The sequence below is a fragment of the Elgaria multicarinata genome, chromosome 1 (genome assembly GCF_023053635.1).
Source record: "Elgaria multicarinata webbii isolate HBS135686 ecotype San Diego chromosome 1, rElgMul1.1.pri, whole genome shotgun sequence".
In the NCBI taxonomy this organism is placed as follows: domain Eukaryota; kingdom Metazoa; phylum Chordata; class Lepidosauria; order Squamata; family Anguidae; genus Elgaria; species Elgaria multicarinata.
The window spans coordinates 176,072,258-176,091,087 of NC_086171.1; the positions used below are offsets into that span (position 1 = coordinate 176,072,258).

An 18,830-nucleotide genomic window follows, 5' to 3' on the forward strand; every position below is an offset into this window, starting at 1 on the left:
CTGCATGATGCTAATAAGACTTCAGATTTATTACACAATTTATATTATCTGGTTCCTTAAAGCCAGTAATGCAGAGGTAGAAATAGGTTATACTTTTCAAAGTGTTTTCTCAGCTAACTATATTGACATAACACAAACTGAATCACATGTCTAAAGTAAAAGGTGGGAAACAAAATGTGCACACAGCATATACTTGTCTCTGTAAGTGTGGCTGCATCATGGAATACTGGGGCCCGTTGTGGCGAGGAATCCCTGGGAGACGGGCAGCATTCTGAGCCATTCTCATCTGGTGGGCTTGGAAAGCACCGCAATTCATACCCCTCTGCATGGTCTGCATGCTTATCAACCTTGGAGGCTACAAAATATTGTGTATTTAAAACGCTTGGTCTTAAGATGAGAATAAGTAGCCCCTTCCGCCCCCACCCCCGCCCAAGAGAATTCATTGATTTATTTTTACTTATCAAGACAGCTAGATCTCTTTAATTTGACTGAATAAAACAGAAGCCAACCAAATATTGTCATGTCTAATTTCAAAATATATACAGTTTCTATGTCAGAGGTCTATCTTAGTGTCTATAACGAGCGTCTTAATTTAGACAGCGTGAAAAAAACTTGCCTGTTGCTGCAGCATCTGTGGCCCTGCCTGGCGAGCGATCGGCCCTGCAGGCTGCCCCATCCTCATCTGCTGTAGCTGCTGGTGTTTTTGTTGTGCGAACACCTGCTGTTGCATATGCTGGAGTCGAAGCTGTGCAAGGTTAATTTGCCCTGGAGGTTTGCTGATGTGGTTTGTTCCCGGAGGAACTTGTCCCACCACTACATTGGGAGTGTAACCTTGGGTTGGCTTATTTTCTATAACAAGATTACCTAAACAACAGGAGAGAGAATTGGTTAAGTATAAAGCCTTAAACTTAACTAAATGTAAACAGTCTAAATAATGTATGCTTTGTATATGTGGCTTCATAGAACAGCATGAAGTCATGAAAGCACACAACAAAAGTACTATTAATCACAGGGTTAAGAGACTAGTAATTAGCATAATTGCTTATTAGCTTTACATAAAGTATTGGTTCTGATGTATTCATATTGTACTTTGAGGTTCCTACACACATAAAATTAATATCAATGACACATGTTTGAAGAAAAATTATGTGTACCAATATATATTTAATTCCCTATTAACTTTGTTGCCTAACTTTGGAAGAAAAGACCTTAAAATTCACAATAATTATATCTTGTGTATGATAGTTAAATTGCTTTAATTGTACATTGTCACTTTAATCCGTCTAGAAACTTAAGAGAGAGAAAACATGTAATAGTTGGAGAAATTGAAAGACAGATTTTAGAAATCTCTCAAATATATCTCTGTAATGTTCACATCTTTGCAAAATCTCCTAACACTTGTAACCATTGTTCTGTTCTAGGGGTTTTAAATATTTGCATATGTAATTTCTGCAACAAGCACATTAAACAATTCTGTTCACCCATAGTATCCCTTGACATTCTAGTATTATCTTATTCTATTATTTTTAGCACCCTTCAATATTACTTTGTTTCTGTACAGCCATTCATAAATGAAGTAGATTTCCCGTCTGTAGAATATTTCCAACACTGCCAAAATTATTTATTAAAGTCTATATTTTCCAAGATTACAGACTACCGTGTGTTAATTTTATAATTTATATGACCAACTACTAGGAATGTACAAATTTTGTTAAATTCGTTCCATATATGTTTCGTGGACTGTCTGGGATCTTTCAATTCGCCATTGCCTCATTGACAGAAACAGATTTTTTTAATCAAAGTTTCATTCTAGCACTAATCTAAATTAACACAAATGTACATTTGCACTAATCTGCATTAGTTATTGTGCATCTGTGCTAATGGGCAGTAACTAATGTGGATTATTGCATGGGTGCAAGGGAACTTCAATGAAATGCACATTTGTGCTAAAATCATAGAATCATAGAATAGTAGAGTTGGAAGGGGCCTATAAGGCCATCGAGTCCAACCCCCTGCTCAATGCAGGAATGAGTTAATGCAAATCCCTTCCCCAGCTACAAGCCCTAAAATTCATACTAACTATATCTTGTGTGCGATAATTAAATTGCTATAATTGGACAAGGTCACTTTAATCCTTCCAGAGATTTAGAAGGGAAAACTACTAGACTTGGAACAAACTGATCTGCTCCAGAATCCACAGGTTGGATTCAGAGAAATCCTAACTCATTCAAATCCATTGCGGATGCAAGAAATGTTGTGAGTTACTTGTAAATAAGACACTTCTAATTTAATCATAAGACTTTTCTCTTTCTAGAATCATTAGAGCAAGGGAGTGATTAGCAAGATCAATGTTTAATTTAAGTATTTCAGCCTTGATTCAAAAGAACACTGAATATGCAAGAGTGCCTTTGGCGTCCCACCTTTCAAACCCAGACTCCTCTATTGCGGGACAAACCATTTCCAAAACTCGAGGAACCTTCCAGAGTGAGCACAAGCAACTGAAGTCAGGAGGAGTCCTGCTGTGCACTTACATATGTCTACTATGATCTTCTATCTTGGACAAGTTGGTTTTGCAAAAATCCACATGGGTGTTCATTAACATAGGTCTAAACAGCACTGTACTTGTGCCACCAAAACTGAAGTCAAACATTTAATTATAAGTTTAGTGAAAGTCCTACGTACACTGCAGAATTGTCCTGTTTATACATAAACACTAGTCAGGCATCACAACGTATTATCAGAAATACTGCTTTCTATCCAACAGTCATGAATGATTACTGGTCCAGAAATAATGCATTTCTTGCATTCATATGTTAAGCCACACAGGCCTACTGCCTTCTCAGTTTTGAATGTAATCATTTAAAAACTTCTTGTATTTCAACAGATCTAACTTTGAATTATCTATTTTCCTCTGATGGTTTTGCAATTGTTAATTGATCAAGAACTTGTCTATAAATGAAGAAATTTGAATTCTCAGATGAAAGTGTCCTCTCCATTATCCATTTGCTATTTACAAAGCAAACATTTTCAGTTTGTTCCATTATTAATAAACAATCTCCTGAATTTTATAAAGTCTAATAATTTCCTTGAAGCTATTAACTACTCAAATCTGCAATCATGTGAATTTTCTAGATTGTCTATTCCTTATATAAACCATAACTGTTTTCTTGCAAACCACTTGATCTAATATTTTGTAAATCTCAAACTATAACCTTCTAAGAAGTTGGAAAGAATCTCTTCCATGTAAACAACATAGCATGTAAAAGGAACCTCCTTTTATTAAATGCAAGGAAAAAAGTTCGCAATGATTTTTAAATCTTTTCTTCAATGTCACCAAATGTCCATGCACTATAGTGCCATTTATTGTAATGGAAGATCCTACCCTAAAATTTATTAGGAATTTGATAGAAACACCCATGCTTTTTTCCCTTCTTCAAAGCTCTCCTAGCATTGATTTTAACAATGTGTTCTAGCTATATGCAATTGTCAAAGCCTGTGTTCAAAGTTCATTCCTCAATACAGTAAAAGACAAGGTTTTTATTCTCTGCTCCCTCTAGGACTCCTCTGAAAATATTTTTCTTATGTAATTCTTTAAATCTTCAGTTCCAATACCTTTTTCAGTTCCCAATGTATAGCCCCAATCCAAAGGGCCGCATGGTGAGCTCTGCACATGTAGTGGGGGGTTCCGGTACCTCCCCCTTTCCAGAAGCATCCCCTCACACTGCCCAACAAGCTGCCCTGAAGCTTGAGGAACCTCGAAAGTGTCCTCCAACAGAGTAAGAGGAGTTGCTGCTGCAGAAGAACACGGGAAAAACCTGGTATGGACATGTAAGCCTTTGTACACACCTAAGAGGCTCTTTAAGCTATTTTGGTCAGCGCCCTGTACTGATTCTTAATTATCCAACCTATAAATGTTTTCACTAGGCTCTAACTTTTAATATCATTTGTAGTTAAAATGGGGAGGTATGTAGATTTAACACATGGAGGGAGAGGGTTTAATACAAAGATTTGAAGCTAAATTATTAGTCTGTTATTGCCTTTTCTGTTTCTATATATGCCAAAAGCAGATTCTATGAGAAAAGACAGATTTCCAATTTACCCCCGACTTTTATCTCTCATTTCGTGCCAGAGTTTCTCCATGTCCAGGAGCAAACAAACCTTGTTCATCCATTGCTTCAGTGATGGCAACTTTTTTTTTTTTTTTTGCTAATTCTATTTTTTCTACTGTAAGAAAGGAAAACTAAATGCTGCGACCCATATTAAGCAACAATATTTTGGGAACATTTGAAATCTGGTGCCCAATAATCTAAGAATATCTAGCACTTGCCATTGAAAGGCTTTCAAGTTCATTTTTAAGAGGCATCAGTGTTAACCATATTGCTGAGTCTAGGGCATCTGTGTTTTCGATTTCTTCCTATTGCATACTACCTTTATAGACTTAAACACGATGTTAACCAAGCTGCAGCCTGACAACTTACTAACAACCAACCTACCCTCTCCCCTGGATGCCTGAAGGGGGCTACCGGGCTGACTCCTGATTACTTTCCTCTTCAAGTGAACACCTTAGACTGTCACTTTCCAGCATCTGTACTACCAAAAAGGTAGGGGAAAGGAGTGACCATCAGAGTATGTGGAAACATCTCTCTTGGGGTAACCTTGCAAATAATTTAGTAAGCACTCTGCACTTTTCCTCCGCCATGACTGTGATATCCCTCTCTCTCCTCACTCCCTGCTTGCCCCCACAACCTCCCTTGCCACTGTCACAGTGCTTTCCTGAAAGCCTATTCCAGTCATTTAAAGCCTAGAAAAGCAACCCAAGCAGGCTATCACTGCTGTCTTCAGCCAGTGCATTGCCACCTATTAAGGAAGATCAATTTCCAAGTGAATAAAGATACAATAAATTGTAAAGAAAACTACTCTAACGACAGGAAGTACATGCAAACGGCAAGCAAAATGGATAGTTAGAGAAGAGACATCCAAGTAGTGGCTGCATATGTATCAAAGCCACTGGCTTGGATCTAACCACCTACACAATCAAATGGATGACATTCCACCATGTGAACAGGGGAAGGGTCACCAATCCCCCTCTGTCCTTTGCAGGCCCTCTAAACAGCTGCTCTGGAGGGTCCCCCAACCTTCAAGAACCCTGCTTTTGGGAGGGTTTGGGGAACTGCTGCTGGAGTAGAAAATCCCCTTGTTATAAACAGATCCAAACCACTACCACCAATTTTAATGGCACTCTACAGAAAATACTGTCTATTTCATGCCACTTATCATATTAAGTATGTTTGCACATTCAATTTAGGTTTCAGAGAAACAGAACACCCTCTCACCTAAGTTGACTACATTCTTTGCCCAGAATGTGGGATCACAATGGAAGCGTATTGCTCCATTAGCAGCTGGGACAGGATCACATCGTGCTTTTAAAATATGTCGCAGCTGGAACGTGATCTGTGAGAAGACAAACACTCTCAGATTAGTGATGACATTGTGGAAAGAGTCAACAAGAAGCCGACATAATAATGGAATCTGTCAGTAATAGGTTGGCTTTGGGCAAGTCACTCTCTCTCATCCTAACCTACGTCAAAGGATTGCTATGAAGTTAAACCCCACTCTGAGACTTCTGGAGAAATTGCAGAATATGTCACAGGAAATGCACATACTGGTAGAGGATTAATGCACATACTGGTAGAGGATACATATATAAGCAGGTAGCACTAAACAACAAATAGAGTTCACACCCATATTTTAAAACAATCTTTACAGTTGACGTTTAATATATATCTGATTGTAGTTATGCCCACATTCAAATGATTATACAGAAAGCATACCATAAGACTGAGTAACATTTTTGCATCAATAGAAAGCAAACCATACCAAATGAATGGAAAAGGCTAATCCTAAGGTAAAACTTCTGAACTCATTTCAAATTTTACATCTGATTAAACAATAGAATCACCCATGGCTCAAGCCATTAAAGTGAGAAAGAGGTGTCCTAAAGAAGGTGCTATACTTTCCCCTTATCTTGAATTACTGAATTGTGAGAGCTGTAACAGCACTAAAAAATTCAGGCAACTGAACGTTTCTACAAGCCATCCTTTCATGCATAAAGAGGCAGTGTTTTTCTTGCTTACCTGATAACATCATCATCATCATCATCATCATCATTATTATTATCATCATCTACAACAACTTTTGGCTCAGTGTTTAGTCAGAGAAAATGTAAACAAGATCATGTCTGCTCTCAGTTAATTCTGAAATTTTAGCTGCCTTTTTTTGGTTTTATTAGTTCTCCTGCTGCTGGAAGGCAAACTCCAAAGTCCAGTCTACTGAGAGTTAAGCACAAGAAGTTTACAGCAACATCTAGTAGTAACCCAAGGTAGTGAGTAATGATGTGGGTACCATTTCCAAGTCCCACATCAACTAGTATCTGATTTAGGGTGCAATCCTATGTATGTTTAGACAGAAAAAAATCCTACAACTCCCAGCAGTCCTCAGCCACCATGAGGACTGCTGGGAATAATAGGACTTTTTACTGTCTAAACATGCATAGAAATACACCCATAGGGAATTTGACTCATATTTATCAAATGCAACATTTTACAGTATGTTAGTTTTATGTGCTGTGAACTGAAGCCAACATTACACTAGTGTAAAAAGTACTAGAAGTGGGGTTGTTCCACTAGCACTTGTGTAACCGCCAGCAGAACAATTAATTCAAGCAACACTTAGCTCAATGAAGTTGTATGAGTAGAGGAATGGCTTGAAGAAGCAGAATTAAAGTGCTGGCTTTGACACTTGTGAAATGATAAAAATGGGATTTCCATATCTGATAGAAGCTTTGCACTAGCAGAATTACACCTATATAGATTTCATATATTTTTCCTCTAGACAAAAGCAGTATAACTTCAATTTTGAAGTTTTTTTTTCCTAATCAAGTAAAGTACGCTTGGATAAAGTCACAACTATAGTTTTGTTTTTCCCTGCATCTATTAGACGGATTAAGAACTTTTGTTCTGACCAACAGCCATCCGATGACATCTTCATGGCTTCAGTTTTGGTAGGGAAGATTATATGTATGTTGATTTTAAATTATCCCTGTTTACTAACAGCTAAACTTAAAGACTGGGTTCAGACAACACAATAACCAATGGTGGTTTAAATAGTTGACAGCTGATTATTTAACCCATCATTGGTTATCATATTGTGTGGAGGGCACCAATGGTTATTTCATTGGCCACTGTTGGTTATTCTGTCAGCCACAGAGTCGCAAGGCAAAAGTGGTCAAAGCAGTGACTGCAGCTCTGGTCCAGCTGGCAGGATAGATTTTCAGCAGAAATGGCTGATGGGATTCTAGCAGGAGAACTGAGGGGGGAGAGAGGGCAGGGGAAAAGTACGTTAACTCAGCGCAGACTAACAGCCAACTCAACGCTGATCCTAATCCACATTACGTTTGATTATTATCATGTTGTGTGAGGAATACCCTCTAGATAAACAACTGCTGAGTTAATTATTACCCCGCCATTGACTATCACGTTTCCTGAACACAGCTGAAAAGTGAGTGAGCACAAAATGCACATATTCTTCCTAGGAACAGTCATGTAAAACAAAAAAGGAAATTACAACACTGAAACTGTGCCATTTCTCTAATACTGTATCCATTCATTATCATAAAACAATGCATTTTAAAAAATTAAAGAAGAAGTCCACAGAAAAATGGAAGAAAATGTTCTTGCTCATATCACTGGTAATGAGCAAAGTAAATACTAACATAACCGTAGAGTTTAAATGGTAGCCCAGACAAGTGAAATTGATTATTTCAAACAGCCCTTACTTGCATGAACTTTATAAAGAAGCCAACAATCTGTACCTCAGCTGACAAATATGAAGCCTGGTTAGCCATTAGAAACAATTTAGCCTAACATCAACTTCTATAAAGCTATGGGAATAGGTCACAATCCAAAATGTGCAACCACTACTAGAAAACATGGGCACACCCCACTTCAGCATTCAATATTAAAAAAAATGCTATTGTCATATTTTTGATGAGATTAACAAATCAGGGTTAGCTGATTTACAAAAAAAAAACCCCACCAAATTCTATAATAATGTAAATATCAATATTTGCAATAAAGTATACATTGAAAACATTTGTGAAAGCATCAATTTGCATTGGCTGTACTTAAGTGGAAAATTTGAGAAAAGATGTGGGTTCCCATGATGCAGAATTTTGTCTGCTTCAATGCAAGAAAAAGAGGTTCTGTGTTGAATAAAGTTGAAAACTTTTCTTACCAGTCGCTTGCTATACAGCAATGCAGTGCTGCTGCCACTTGCAATGGCCCAATTAGTAAAGTTCATCACATGTTTCACCTGCCTTGACAGACCACTGATATCATTCTGCTGTTGTATTAGCTTCATCTGCCTCTCCTTTGTCACAGACTGAATAGAAAGAGGGCACATAATTGAATAATGTTTTAAAAATACCAAGAGCAAGAGTTAAAATATCCAGTTAGACAATTTTTGGTATTTGGTACTGACTGAGACATCAAAAGTCTCATTTAAAACATACCAATTTTATTTTAAAATAACATCAAGAGAAAAGAACTCTTCAACAGTATATAGAAAGAAAAAGCATCTTAAATAGTCATATGCAGATTAGTGCTAAACCATACAATTATGGTTACTAGAGGGAGTCATTTCTAAAAGAGATTCATCTATAAGACTGAAGTAGCAACTGTAATTGTATGAAAAGTGATGGAATTGCCAATGACTAATTAGTATATATTTACATTTATATCTACTTTTATTTCATGATTGAACTTGAGTTCAAAGAGTTCCCCATTCATGCACTGACCTAATTAGCTTCAGCAAAGTTGCTGCATCATATGCTTTCAGACCATGCCCCTAACCCTTTTTCAACATGATAGTTCTAATTATTATTATTTTTTAAAAAAAAGTCAGTAATGTGATCCAAAAAGTTACTTCTGGTCTCAGCAAGAGCATTTTTAATTTTTTTAACAGCAGATACTATCTCCAAATCATATCACAATGGGCTTGTTCAGACAACACGCTAAGCCATGGTTAGGCTGCCAACCCTTCTGCAGGAAATGGTAGGTGAGCATGTTATGGAGCCACCATGGTTAGGAATGGTTCACACAACATGCTAAGATATGGTTTTCATGACACACTAAGCCTTAATGTTTAGCTCAAAATGCTTAATCACTGTGGCTTAGCGTGTTGTCTGAACAGGGTCATTATCATACCATATCAGAATCTGCTTTTGAAAATCTTCTCTCCATTTTCAAAAAATGATTTGCCACGTGGTATATGGGACTACTAAAAAAATACAAACCCACAAGCCCAAAGCCCCAAACATACAGCTGCATGATTCTTTCAACTCTGCCAGAAGAGTGACACTAGTTAAAGTCTAACCCCCAGCTATCAAAGCTAACAGATGTTTGAATGAAGAAGAGAGCAAATTTCAAGTATCTGATAACAAAATTCACGCATCTGATAACAAAATCAACCTCACTTGAATTAATACACAAATATATTCACAACTATAGTATTTTATATTTAAAATTTATACAGTTCATCCACCTAAGACATGCTCAAAGCAGTTCCAACCAAAATCAAAATACATTACAGCATTGTAATTGCTCCACAAATTGCATTGCAAATGATTATACTGCAGAAGTGCTTATCTGAAGCAAGTTGTTAAAGCTAGCACTTTATCTGCATTTTGACAGATTTTGAGAAGAATTCTATGAGTGCCCACTGTTTTTTCAATAAACAAGGTGGCAATCCTTAAGGCTTAAGCGGTTATCAGCTACTTAACATATCAAATAAAGATAGTGCTAAGGGCACAATCCTGTCAGATTCACCCTTGTTACTTTTAACCCTCCAAACTCAGAGGCTTACAAGTAACCGGTGCAGAGTGGGAGATGCAGTGGAGGGTGATCTTAACCACTGCCACACCTCCCACTTTGCAATTTAGCTAGACAGGCTTTTTGCTCGTCTAGCTGAGGCGTCAGGGAGAGGGAAGGCAGAATGATGGGAAGGCCTCCAGATACAGCATAAGTGAACCTTCCCAGTCCCCTCCCTACCCACGGGACTGACCCATTTTCCACGTCTCTGAGGTTGCTTTTGCAACCTCGGAGTCTGGCCAGTGCGATTTTCCCTGTGCTGGCTGCAAGGGGAAGGGATCTCAGATTCCTGGCTGCTCCGACCTCAGATCCTATGGCCTCCAAGACTCTGTCTTTTGTCAACCACCCAGAGAGCTTTGGCTATGGGGCAGTACAGAAATGTAATAAATAAATAATAAACAAATAGGGGCCATAGAATTCCTTCCTACAAGGTTAAAATAACTGACCCTATCCTTCTTGGTGCTTATTATTACAGAGACTAGGGATTTAATAGCCTTGCGTTCACCTATCTCAGAAACTCACATCAAAATTAAAGGCAGGAATGGAGCAACCCATGCCTTTCAGAAGTGCAAGGGTAGCCAATATAGAATATTAATTTCATTTCTTAGTTTTTTTTATATAATAATTTTTCAACACTGAAGGTACTGCAATATTTCAAATCACCCCACAGAAACAACACCACTCTGATATGTTGTGAAAATTTTAAAGGAAGTTTTCCATGACTATCTTCATGAAGAAAAATTTTGACAAGTAAAAATACATTGTTTCATAAACATTAGTTAGTAACATAATTAATCAGTAACTATAATTAAATTGCACATCTTAAAAGTTTTTCGGGAGCATATCTATATTATGCACTTACTTTGGGTGTACTGAAGTTTTAGTACATTAACAGTTCCCAGTGTGTTCATCTTCCCTTTAAAATTTACAAAAGGGATGGGCATGCTATTAAGTTATCATACTTCAAAATATTCCAACAAAAACAATTTAAATATAAAAATTTAATCCACAGCTACTTCTGGCTATTTGAAAACCTTCTATTTGAAAAATAACGTGGTTTTTCTTGCCTAAAGTAAATTTCATTGATGGGGTTCTTGACACTCATCAAAAGGCAAACCCTATATAAAAAGGAGGAAAGAAGATGACCTAATTTTAATGGCATTAGCATACACGCTAAATACCAACTGATTTAAGCCACCAGAAAATGCTGAGTCAAAGTTTTCCAAAGGAGCGCTTTTGAGAGCTGTTGGAGGAGCCCTTCTCCACATCCCACCAGCACAACACATTCGCTATGATGGGACAAGGAGGAGGGCTTTCTCTGTTGTGGCACCCCGACTGTGGAATGCTCTCCCCTTGGAGGCCCGACTGGCTCCAACACTGATTTTATTCCAGCGCCAAGTGAAAACATGGCTTTTTAACAAAGCTTTTAATGGTTGAATTCACTAGGCACATTGTTTTAACTGTTTTAATAGTTTTACTGCTTTTAAATTATATATTGTTTTAACTTGGTTTATGGTTTAATTTGTTTTTAGCTGTGTATATTTACTGTTTTTATACTTTATGCGTTTATCTGTATGCCACCCTGAGATCTTATTGATATAGGGCGGGATAAAAAGAAAAAGAAAAGTATCCAGCATCACCAAGTCTATTTTCACCTACAATTTTAACAATGTTAAAAGACAACCAAAAGGTACAGTGTATACTAGTTTAACCACCATCATATTCTAGACTGAAAAAATAATAATCTGCATCATACTCACCATAATTTAAATTTTTTATTTTTCCTCGTTTAAATTCTGATCAATTTTTGTTTTCTGTAAACTGTTTTATTAATTTTATGTTCATAGAATCATAGAGTTGGAAGGGACCCAAAAGGTGATCTAGTTCATCCCCTTGCCAATGCACCCCAGATATGTGGCCATGACTGCTTAAAAGCCTCTATTGCTACAATCTATGGTTAAACAATAAACAATGCTATTTTTCAGAAAGAATTATTTCCAGCCTTGCAATAATCGATGCATTTAGTATTTCAGGATATGTTAAAGGGAAATGATGTTGCTTTTCTTTCTAAGGTAAACTTTATTGATGGGCTTCAGGACGCTCATCAGAAGGCAAAATCTACATTTAAAAAGAGGATAATCTAGTTTTAATGATATTAGAAGACTTACAAACCTGAACAGTAGAAGAAGCACCAGTGAAAGATTTCAAATAAAACATACTGAACTCAACACAGGCTAAGTTTTTAATGAGACACCACAGGGAAAGCAGTACGACTAGAAGTCAAGTGGCTTCTGCAGCTTCTGTCTCACTTTATTCTGACATGAATGTTTACAATCCATGTAAATGTATTTTAGGTAGCAGCTGCCACATTGATAAAGGGGAGCAAAGGCCTTTTTCACACAAGGCTAAACCGCAGCTTAACAAACAGCTGCAAGCCTGACACTCACATGCTTCCCCCCCCCCCCATTGTCTGCCAGCATGGCTGTGAGGATATTTGGAAGCATCTACTTCTAATCCAACCTAGTTATCTGCTTTGTCCATCTACAGAAGCTCTGATTAGGTTAAGCGATTGCATGTTAACAAGCCAAGACCATAAACCAGTTTGATTTAGGCTTATCTGAACAAACTGTAGTTTAAATGAATAGAGTTCCCTTTAATCCAGATGCAATGACAGACTCTAGTTAGCTTACAAGCAGAAGTGGATGCTTCCAACAGCTTCCTCACAGTCATGCTGGAGGAGGAGTGTGTGAGTCCGAGACTTGCTCCTGCATGCAGTGCTAAACTATGGCTTAGCATTACAAGTGAAACAGGCCAATGACTTCATAATGGACAACACCAAGATGGGTGTTCCAAACCGGAAGAGCCGTCTACACACAAAAAACGTACCAGGATTACTGCAAAACACTTTTGGTTTAGTTTACATTTAACTGTACCTCAAGCTGCTGTAAGAGAGATTTTCCCTTTTTATTGATTTCATTAATGAGGGTAAAAATAGCCACTTTGATTTCCTGTTCTACTCGTTTGTTAGTTTCATTTACTTCTTTTATCCTGAAAGAGAAAAGTTGTAATGTTACTGCCTAACACAGCTCATCTCCAAAATGATACTTTTTTTTCACTCAAGTCAAAATTAATATTATTATATAAATAGATGCAGCACTACATGGTGTATGCTCACCTTAAGTTTTATAAAAATGAAACCAACATTTCTATTTATTCTTGGAAGAAAACCTTTAAAGTAATTTCCTCTTACAACATATTGTAACAACATTCTTCTGCATTTAAACCCCCTTCTGCATTTGCTAGATATTGATCAGTTGTTATGATTTTTTTATCCTACTGCTTTTATTCTTTATTTTGATGAGGTAAAATTAAAGCAAAGGAAATTGTGTACTCATGACAATCTGTTATTTCAGCTATGCAATTTGCTACTCACCTACCTTCCTGGAGCAGGTAGCAATTAGTTTTCCTATAAGCACATACCAATCTCTATCCTGCCAAAGCTGCCATAGCAATGTGCTATGGTCCCTGCACACTGTAGTGCTGGAGTGACTGCATGCATGGTGTGCACATTCTATCTTTAATCTAGGATAGCCGGGTTGCCTAGAGGGTGTACTTGTTACCCTCACTGGGAGGAGGGAAGGCTCTCTCTGCCAAAACTGTGAAGTGCATGGATATGAGAGCCTATTGTCACTGACAGGGCACAACGCTAATTGTACCAGCTAATTTGCTATGCCTACACCACTCTATAATAGCACCAGGGGGAGGGGGAGAAGAGAGAGTGAAGTAGGACACTATTTTCATGGCTGTGTTATTAAGCAGACACCTTTTCACTTAAGCATTAAAACCCTTTCCTCCTGGTCCAGAGAAATTGCCAAAACAGTAAAGACTTCATGGGTGCAAACAAATAGGACCTACTCCACCATTTGTGCAAGAGTTTCTACACAGCTATCTGTAAAGAAAAGCTCCTTATATCCATGGATGGCTTCACTGTTAGATGTATGCTACTGTCCCAACGAAACAGGCTTTTGTGTATCTGGTACAGTAAATCCGTTTGCAGAAACAATGGATTTTGTCTGCTGGATCAGGGTAAATGGCTACATTTGCCACCACCTGTTCTACTTGTAAGAGATACCATCAGAGGATGGCATTTTAGTAGTTCTGTTAACAAGCTCAGATTAAAATAACATTAATATGGAAAGAAATGACCATCACCTACCTATTTTGCACTTGCGTAGCTGCAAAGTTAACATAATTCTTCTTCTCAAGGAGTTTGGCTAACAGATTCTCAATAGCACCCTTTTGATTCTGAAATGCTTCTTCCAAAAACTGATACCTTCCCAAATCAGAAGACAGCACACAATTAATTACGAAGCAGCAGCTCTGCAGTAGGATGATGCACTAGATGTAAACTTAGGTCTGCTAATGAGAAAGGCAGCTATACAAATACCAATGATAAAGCATCTTTCAAAGACAGATGTGTTGTAGTTGATTCCCAACGGTGGTCTCATAGTTCCAGAGTCAAAACAACATATTTTGTTTATAATGTGCCAAGCCACTCTACAGTAATAACCCCCTGCCCAGTTTTTTCTATTTTAGACAGTTCATAACAATAGTTTGGTAACCTCTGCAGATGAACAAAACAATCTCGAAGACATTGGCAACCTATGTAGTCTATCTCAGACCTCAAAAAAGCAGAATAGTGCACAAGAACTTGTTATTTCTTTTATCACCAGGGTCCATATTTCACAAGAGTATACTGTACTTGTCCAGATTACAGCCTACGTGAGATATGAATCTAAGCTATTGCACTGGTCCGTCAGAAGGCAGGAAGACTATAACTTTGATGGCTTTATTTCAATACCCAGATCCAGTCAACTGAACGAAAACAAGCAGCAAGCATTTAATTCTTGACTGAGAGAATTCACTTAATACAGTGTATATCAACTATCCAGACTTTCATAACCCAAAATTAATGTATAAGTGAAACTTTCCATAAGGAATTGGAGTACTTAAACAAGGAAATTACTTTCAAGGTATGCCTCAAAAGGTACAAAGCTTGGATATAAAGGTTCTAAGTTTGAGGTGGAAGGCATTTGCACTCACTGATTTCCTCCCCTCAGCTATAACTTTCTGCACTTGAGAAGCTGCTAGTTTCAAGTTCACTTGCCATGGGGAATCTTTGCATCCAAGCCTGTTTTCAAATGGCAGATAACAAATGTAAAAGTCTTCCATAAAGCAGCATCAGCTTTTTTAAAGTTCTATGGAAGCTAAAACAAACATTTATTAAATGCAGCCTAAAACAGCGTTCAATGGAACTTCCTCTTAGTAAATGTGCTTAGGATTGCAATCTAAAGCATATTTTTATGAGTAAACTGAAATACTTAAGGGAAAAATCTTAAATTCTTTATATTATTGCTATCTCTAGTGGTGACTTCACATGTGGGGCTAACTCTAATGTGAGGCAAGCAAACTTTTCTTATGCAACTGGAGTTTCTCTTCCCTAATGGAGCCTCTTGCACACCCCATATCTGCTCCAGGGGGTCCCCCCCCCTCCACCGTATGGAGCAGATCGGGTAGCATGCAGGAAGCTGCAAGGGGAAGGAGAAATTCAATTATGTTGGCAGAAAGACATCGTTCATTAGAATACATACAAAGTTTCCTACATGCATATCAGGAAAAAGAATGCTTGCCATATTTACACCACATGATACATCTAATTTGTCCATGTGCACACAGTGAGAAATCGCAGCCAAAAATAATAAGCATTTAGGAGAGTCATTATGTGCAGGTGCTTCCAAATGTGCAATCATAGCAAAACAGATACTTGCATGATTTTTGCATATCGCCTGCAAACACATTTTTCTGCACAGAAGATAAGTTCCATCCACTCAGCAAAATTGTGTTTGCCAGAACTATTTTCTCTCTTGCCACATTTGCCTCAAATCTTTGCTATTTCAAATACTGTTTTGAAGTATACTGTTGTTTTTATACTGTTTTTATGTTTTTTTAATTTTTGTATACTTTTAATGTTTACTATTTTTAATTGTTGTAAATCGCCCAGAGAGCTTCGGCTGTGGGGCGGTATATAAATGTTAATTAAATAAATAAATAAATAAAATAAAATTAGAATTTATTGTTGTAATAATCTATGGACTGAACTCATGTTAAAGTGCCAGCATTACCATTGCTGATATGAAAAAAAGATGAGCATCTAATTGCAATAAACAATTCATGAGCTTCAAGTCTCTTCCAACAATTTCCTTAATCCATTCAAGGATCACACCACAAAGTTTTGCTGATAAACCACCATTCTGACTTGCTGTTACCATTATTTCACTCCCTTTATCAGAACTGACCTACAAAGGCACCAATGCAAGATAAAACTACTATATGCATCTCTCATTTTTGGGAATGCAATACTTAATCTATTTTTAAAAATTGATCAAATTAAAAAATGTTTCTGAATAATAATAATAATAATAATAATAATAATAATAATAATAATAATAATAATAATTTCTTACCCGCCTCTCCCTCTGGATTGAGGCGGGGAACAACATCAAATATAAAAATACTATAAAATATATAAAACTCATTAAGAACATGTAAAACTAATACATTATTAAAATAACAGCCAGGCATTTTAAAATTTGACTGGGTAGGCCTGCCAGAAGAGATCGGTTTTTATAGCTTTTTTAAATTCAGAAAAACTGTTAAGTTGATGAATCCCCCGGCAGGCCATTCCACAGTCTGGGAGCGGCAGAAGAGAAGGTCCTCTGGGTAATGGTTGTCAGCCTAGTTTTCACTGACCGAACTAAATTCTTCCCAGAGGACCTGAGTGTGCGGGGCAGATTGTGTAGGAGAAGGCGACCCCGCAGGTAACCTGGACCCAAACCATGTAGGGCTTTATGGTAATAACCAACATTTTATACTTCACCCGGGAACTAATTGGCAGCCAGTGAAGTTATTTTAAAATTGGTGTAATGTGGTCACCCCTAGGTCTACCAGTGACCAACCTGACTACCATATTAGATTGTAAGCCTATGCGGCAGGGTCTTGCTATTTACTGTGTTATCTGTACAGCACCATGTACACTGATGGTGCTATATAAATTAATAATAATAATAATAATAATAATAATAATAATAATAATAATAATTTCTGGACAAGGCACAAAGGTAGCCCTATGTAGAGCGCAGGCGTATCAGCTGAAGCTGATAGTAGGCACTCCTGGCCGTCGCATCTATCTGGGCTGTCATTTGGAACAATGTATGCAGGAGCACCCCCAAACTGTGAACGTAGTCGTTCAGGGGGAGTGCAACCCCATCCAGAACTGGTTGACATACCTCCAAACCCAGGTTGGGGCAAGCAATACATAAATCAAGCAATACATTTTAAAAGAGTTAATTAATTTTAATGTTAGTACTTCTAAACATCACAAATGCTGATGCCATCTTAGAAAACTCATTCCCGTTTTCCTTCCCCACTGCCCTTCTGGAGGGAATGCATCTTCTAAGATGGTGCCTGCTGCATGCATCTTCTCAAATCAAAGCATGTCCCCCACCAAAAAACCCTGCTTCATTAATATGCAAATGTATAATCAATTAAATCTCACATGATTGACTGAGACTGTTTTAATCAGATTACCACACTATTAATTTTACTTGTCATTTGATCCTCATTAGAATCAAGACTAGAAGTACCACCACTCCAAGTCTATTTGCCATAGAATGAAAACAAAACAAAAGTTTTTATAGAACAAATTCTTCAGGATTATTTTTAAACCACCTGTTGTGAGAAGAGGCAGCATAGAAAAAAATGGTATCAATACCTATGTTCTTTGTGCTCCAGTAATTGACAATCTCTACATGTCAGTCTGTCGCAAGTTTCACAGAAGAGTTTTAACTGTTCTTGTTTATGCACAGGACAGAAAACAGGACGTTGACCAGATGCTCCAACAGCCTCTGTATTAAAAGAGAAAAAAAGGCTTTGTATTTTAACATAAAAATTGACTCTACCACTTAATATAATACAATCCCTAAGCAGTTCACTTATAGTCTATAGTCTACAGACTAAAATTGCAAGGAGAGAGTTCAGAGTTCATGGAGGGCAAATTCCATGGTATAGTTCCCAATACAGAAGTACAGAGAAATAGCAAGGAACACAGGGCAGTATCCAAAAGGGCCAATTCTGTTATGCCCCGCTGATTTGGCTCTGCAAGTGGCCCTTTCTGCTAATTCCATTGCGCCAACAGGAACCACAACTTGCGCAAAAGGAATTTAATGCTTCCTAGAATAAGTCCTGAAGTGAGTGAGGGTGCAAAGGCACAGCTACCTGTTGCTTACTCCCCATAGTTACTTATTCCCTTTGTATTTTTATTGGGGCAGTTCAAACACATGCAGCAACAGTGCAAAAGACCCAACGTTCAAATGTGTAACTGAAGGGATTCAGTTACACAGGATGGGGTTACACTCCCCCTGAAGACACAGGTTCTCAGCATGGGTGTACTCCTGGATTCAGCCCTAAGCCTGGATGCCCAGGTTTCGGCAGTGGCCAGGAATGCATTTGCACAGTTAAAGCTAGTGAACCAGCTGCACATATTCCTAGAGATGTCTGATCTGGCCACAGTGACACATGTCTTAGTTACATCCCATTTGGATTACTGTAATGCGCTCTATGTGGGGCTGCCTTTGAAGAGTGTTTGGAAACTTCAACTAATTCAAAGAGCTGCAGACAGATTGTTGACCGGGGCTAGTTACAGGGAGAATACAACTCCCTTGTTAAAACAGCTTCACTGGCTTCCAGTCTGTTTCCAGGCACAATTCAAACTGCTGGTTATGACCTATAAAGTCCTATGCAGCTTGGGCCCAGGTTATCTGAAAGACCATATTCTCCCTTATGAGC

The 18,830-nt window shown here is 37.8% G+C and overlaps 1 protein-coding gene across 4 annotated transcripts in view; it reads right to left on the minus strand.

The window, feature by feature from the left end:
- TRIM33 (tripartite motif containing 33) overlaps positions 1-18,830 on the minus strand; it is an 82,682-nt gene that overhangs the window by 21,365 nt on the left and 42,487 nt on the right. For 2 of the 4 annotated variants that reach the window (XM_063143414.1, XM_063143407.1), the window contains exons 2-9: positions 17,758-17,890; positions 14,143-14,259; positions 12,860-12,974; positions 8,293-8,439; positions 5,334-5,451; positions 3,613-3,792; positions 617-864; positions 185-355 (exon numbers count right to left, since the gene is read on the minus strand). In XM_063143414.1, coding sequence (XP_062999484.1) covers positions 185-355; positions 617-864; positions 3,613-3,792; positions 5,334-5,451; positions 8,293-8,439; positions 12,860-12,974; positions 14,143-14,259; positions 17,758-17,890 — 1,229 coding nt within the window. The remainder of the gene's footprint in view (positions 1-184; positions 356-616; positions 865-3,612; positions 3,793-5,333; positions 5,452-8,292; positions 8,440-12,859; positions 12,975-14,142; positions 14,260-17,757; positions 17,891-18,830) is intronic. The other 2 variants (XM_063143401.1, XM_063143392.1) reach the window with 2 other exon arrangements.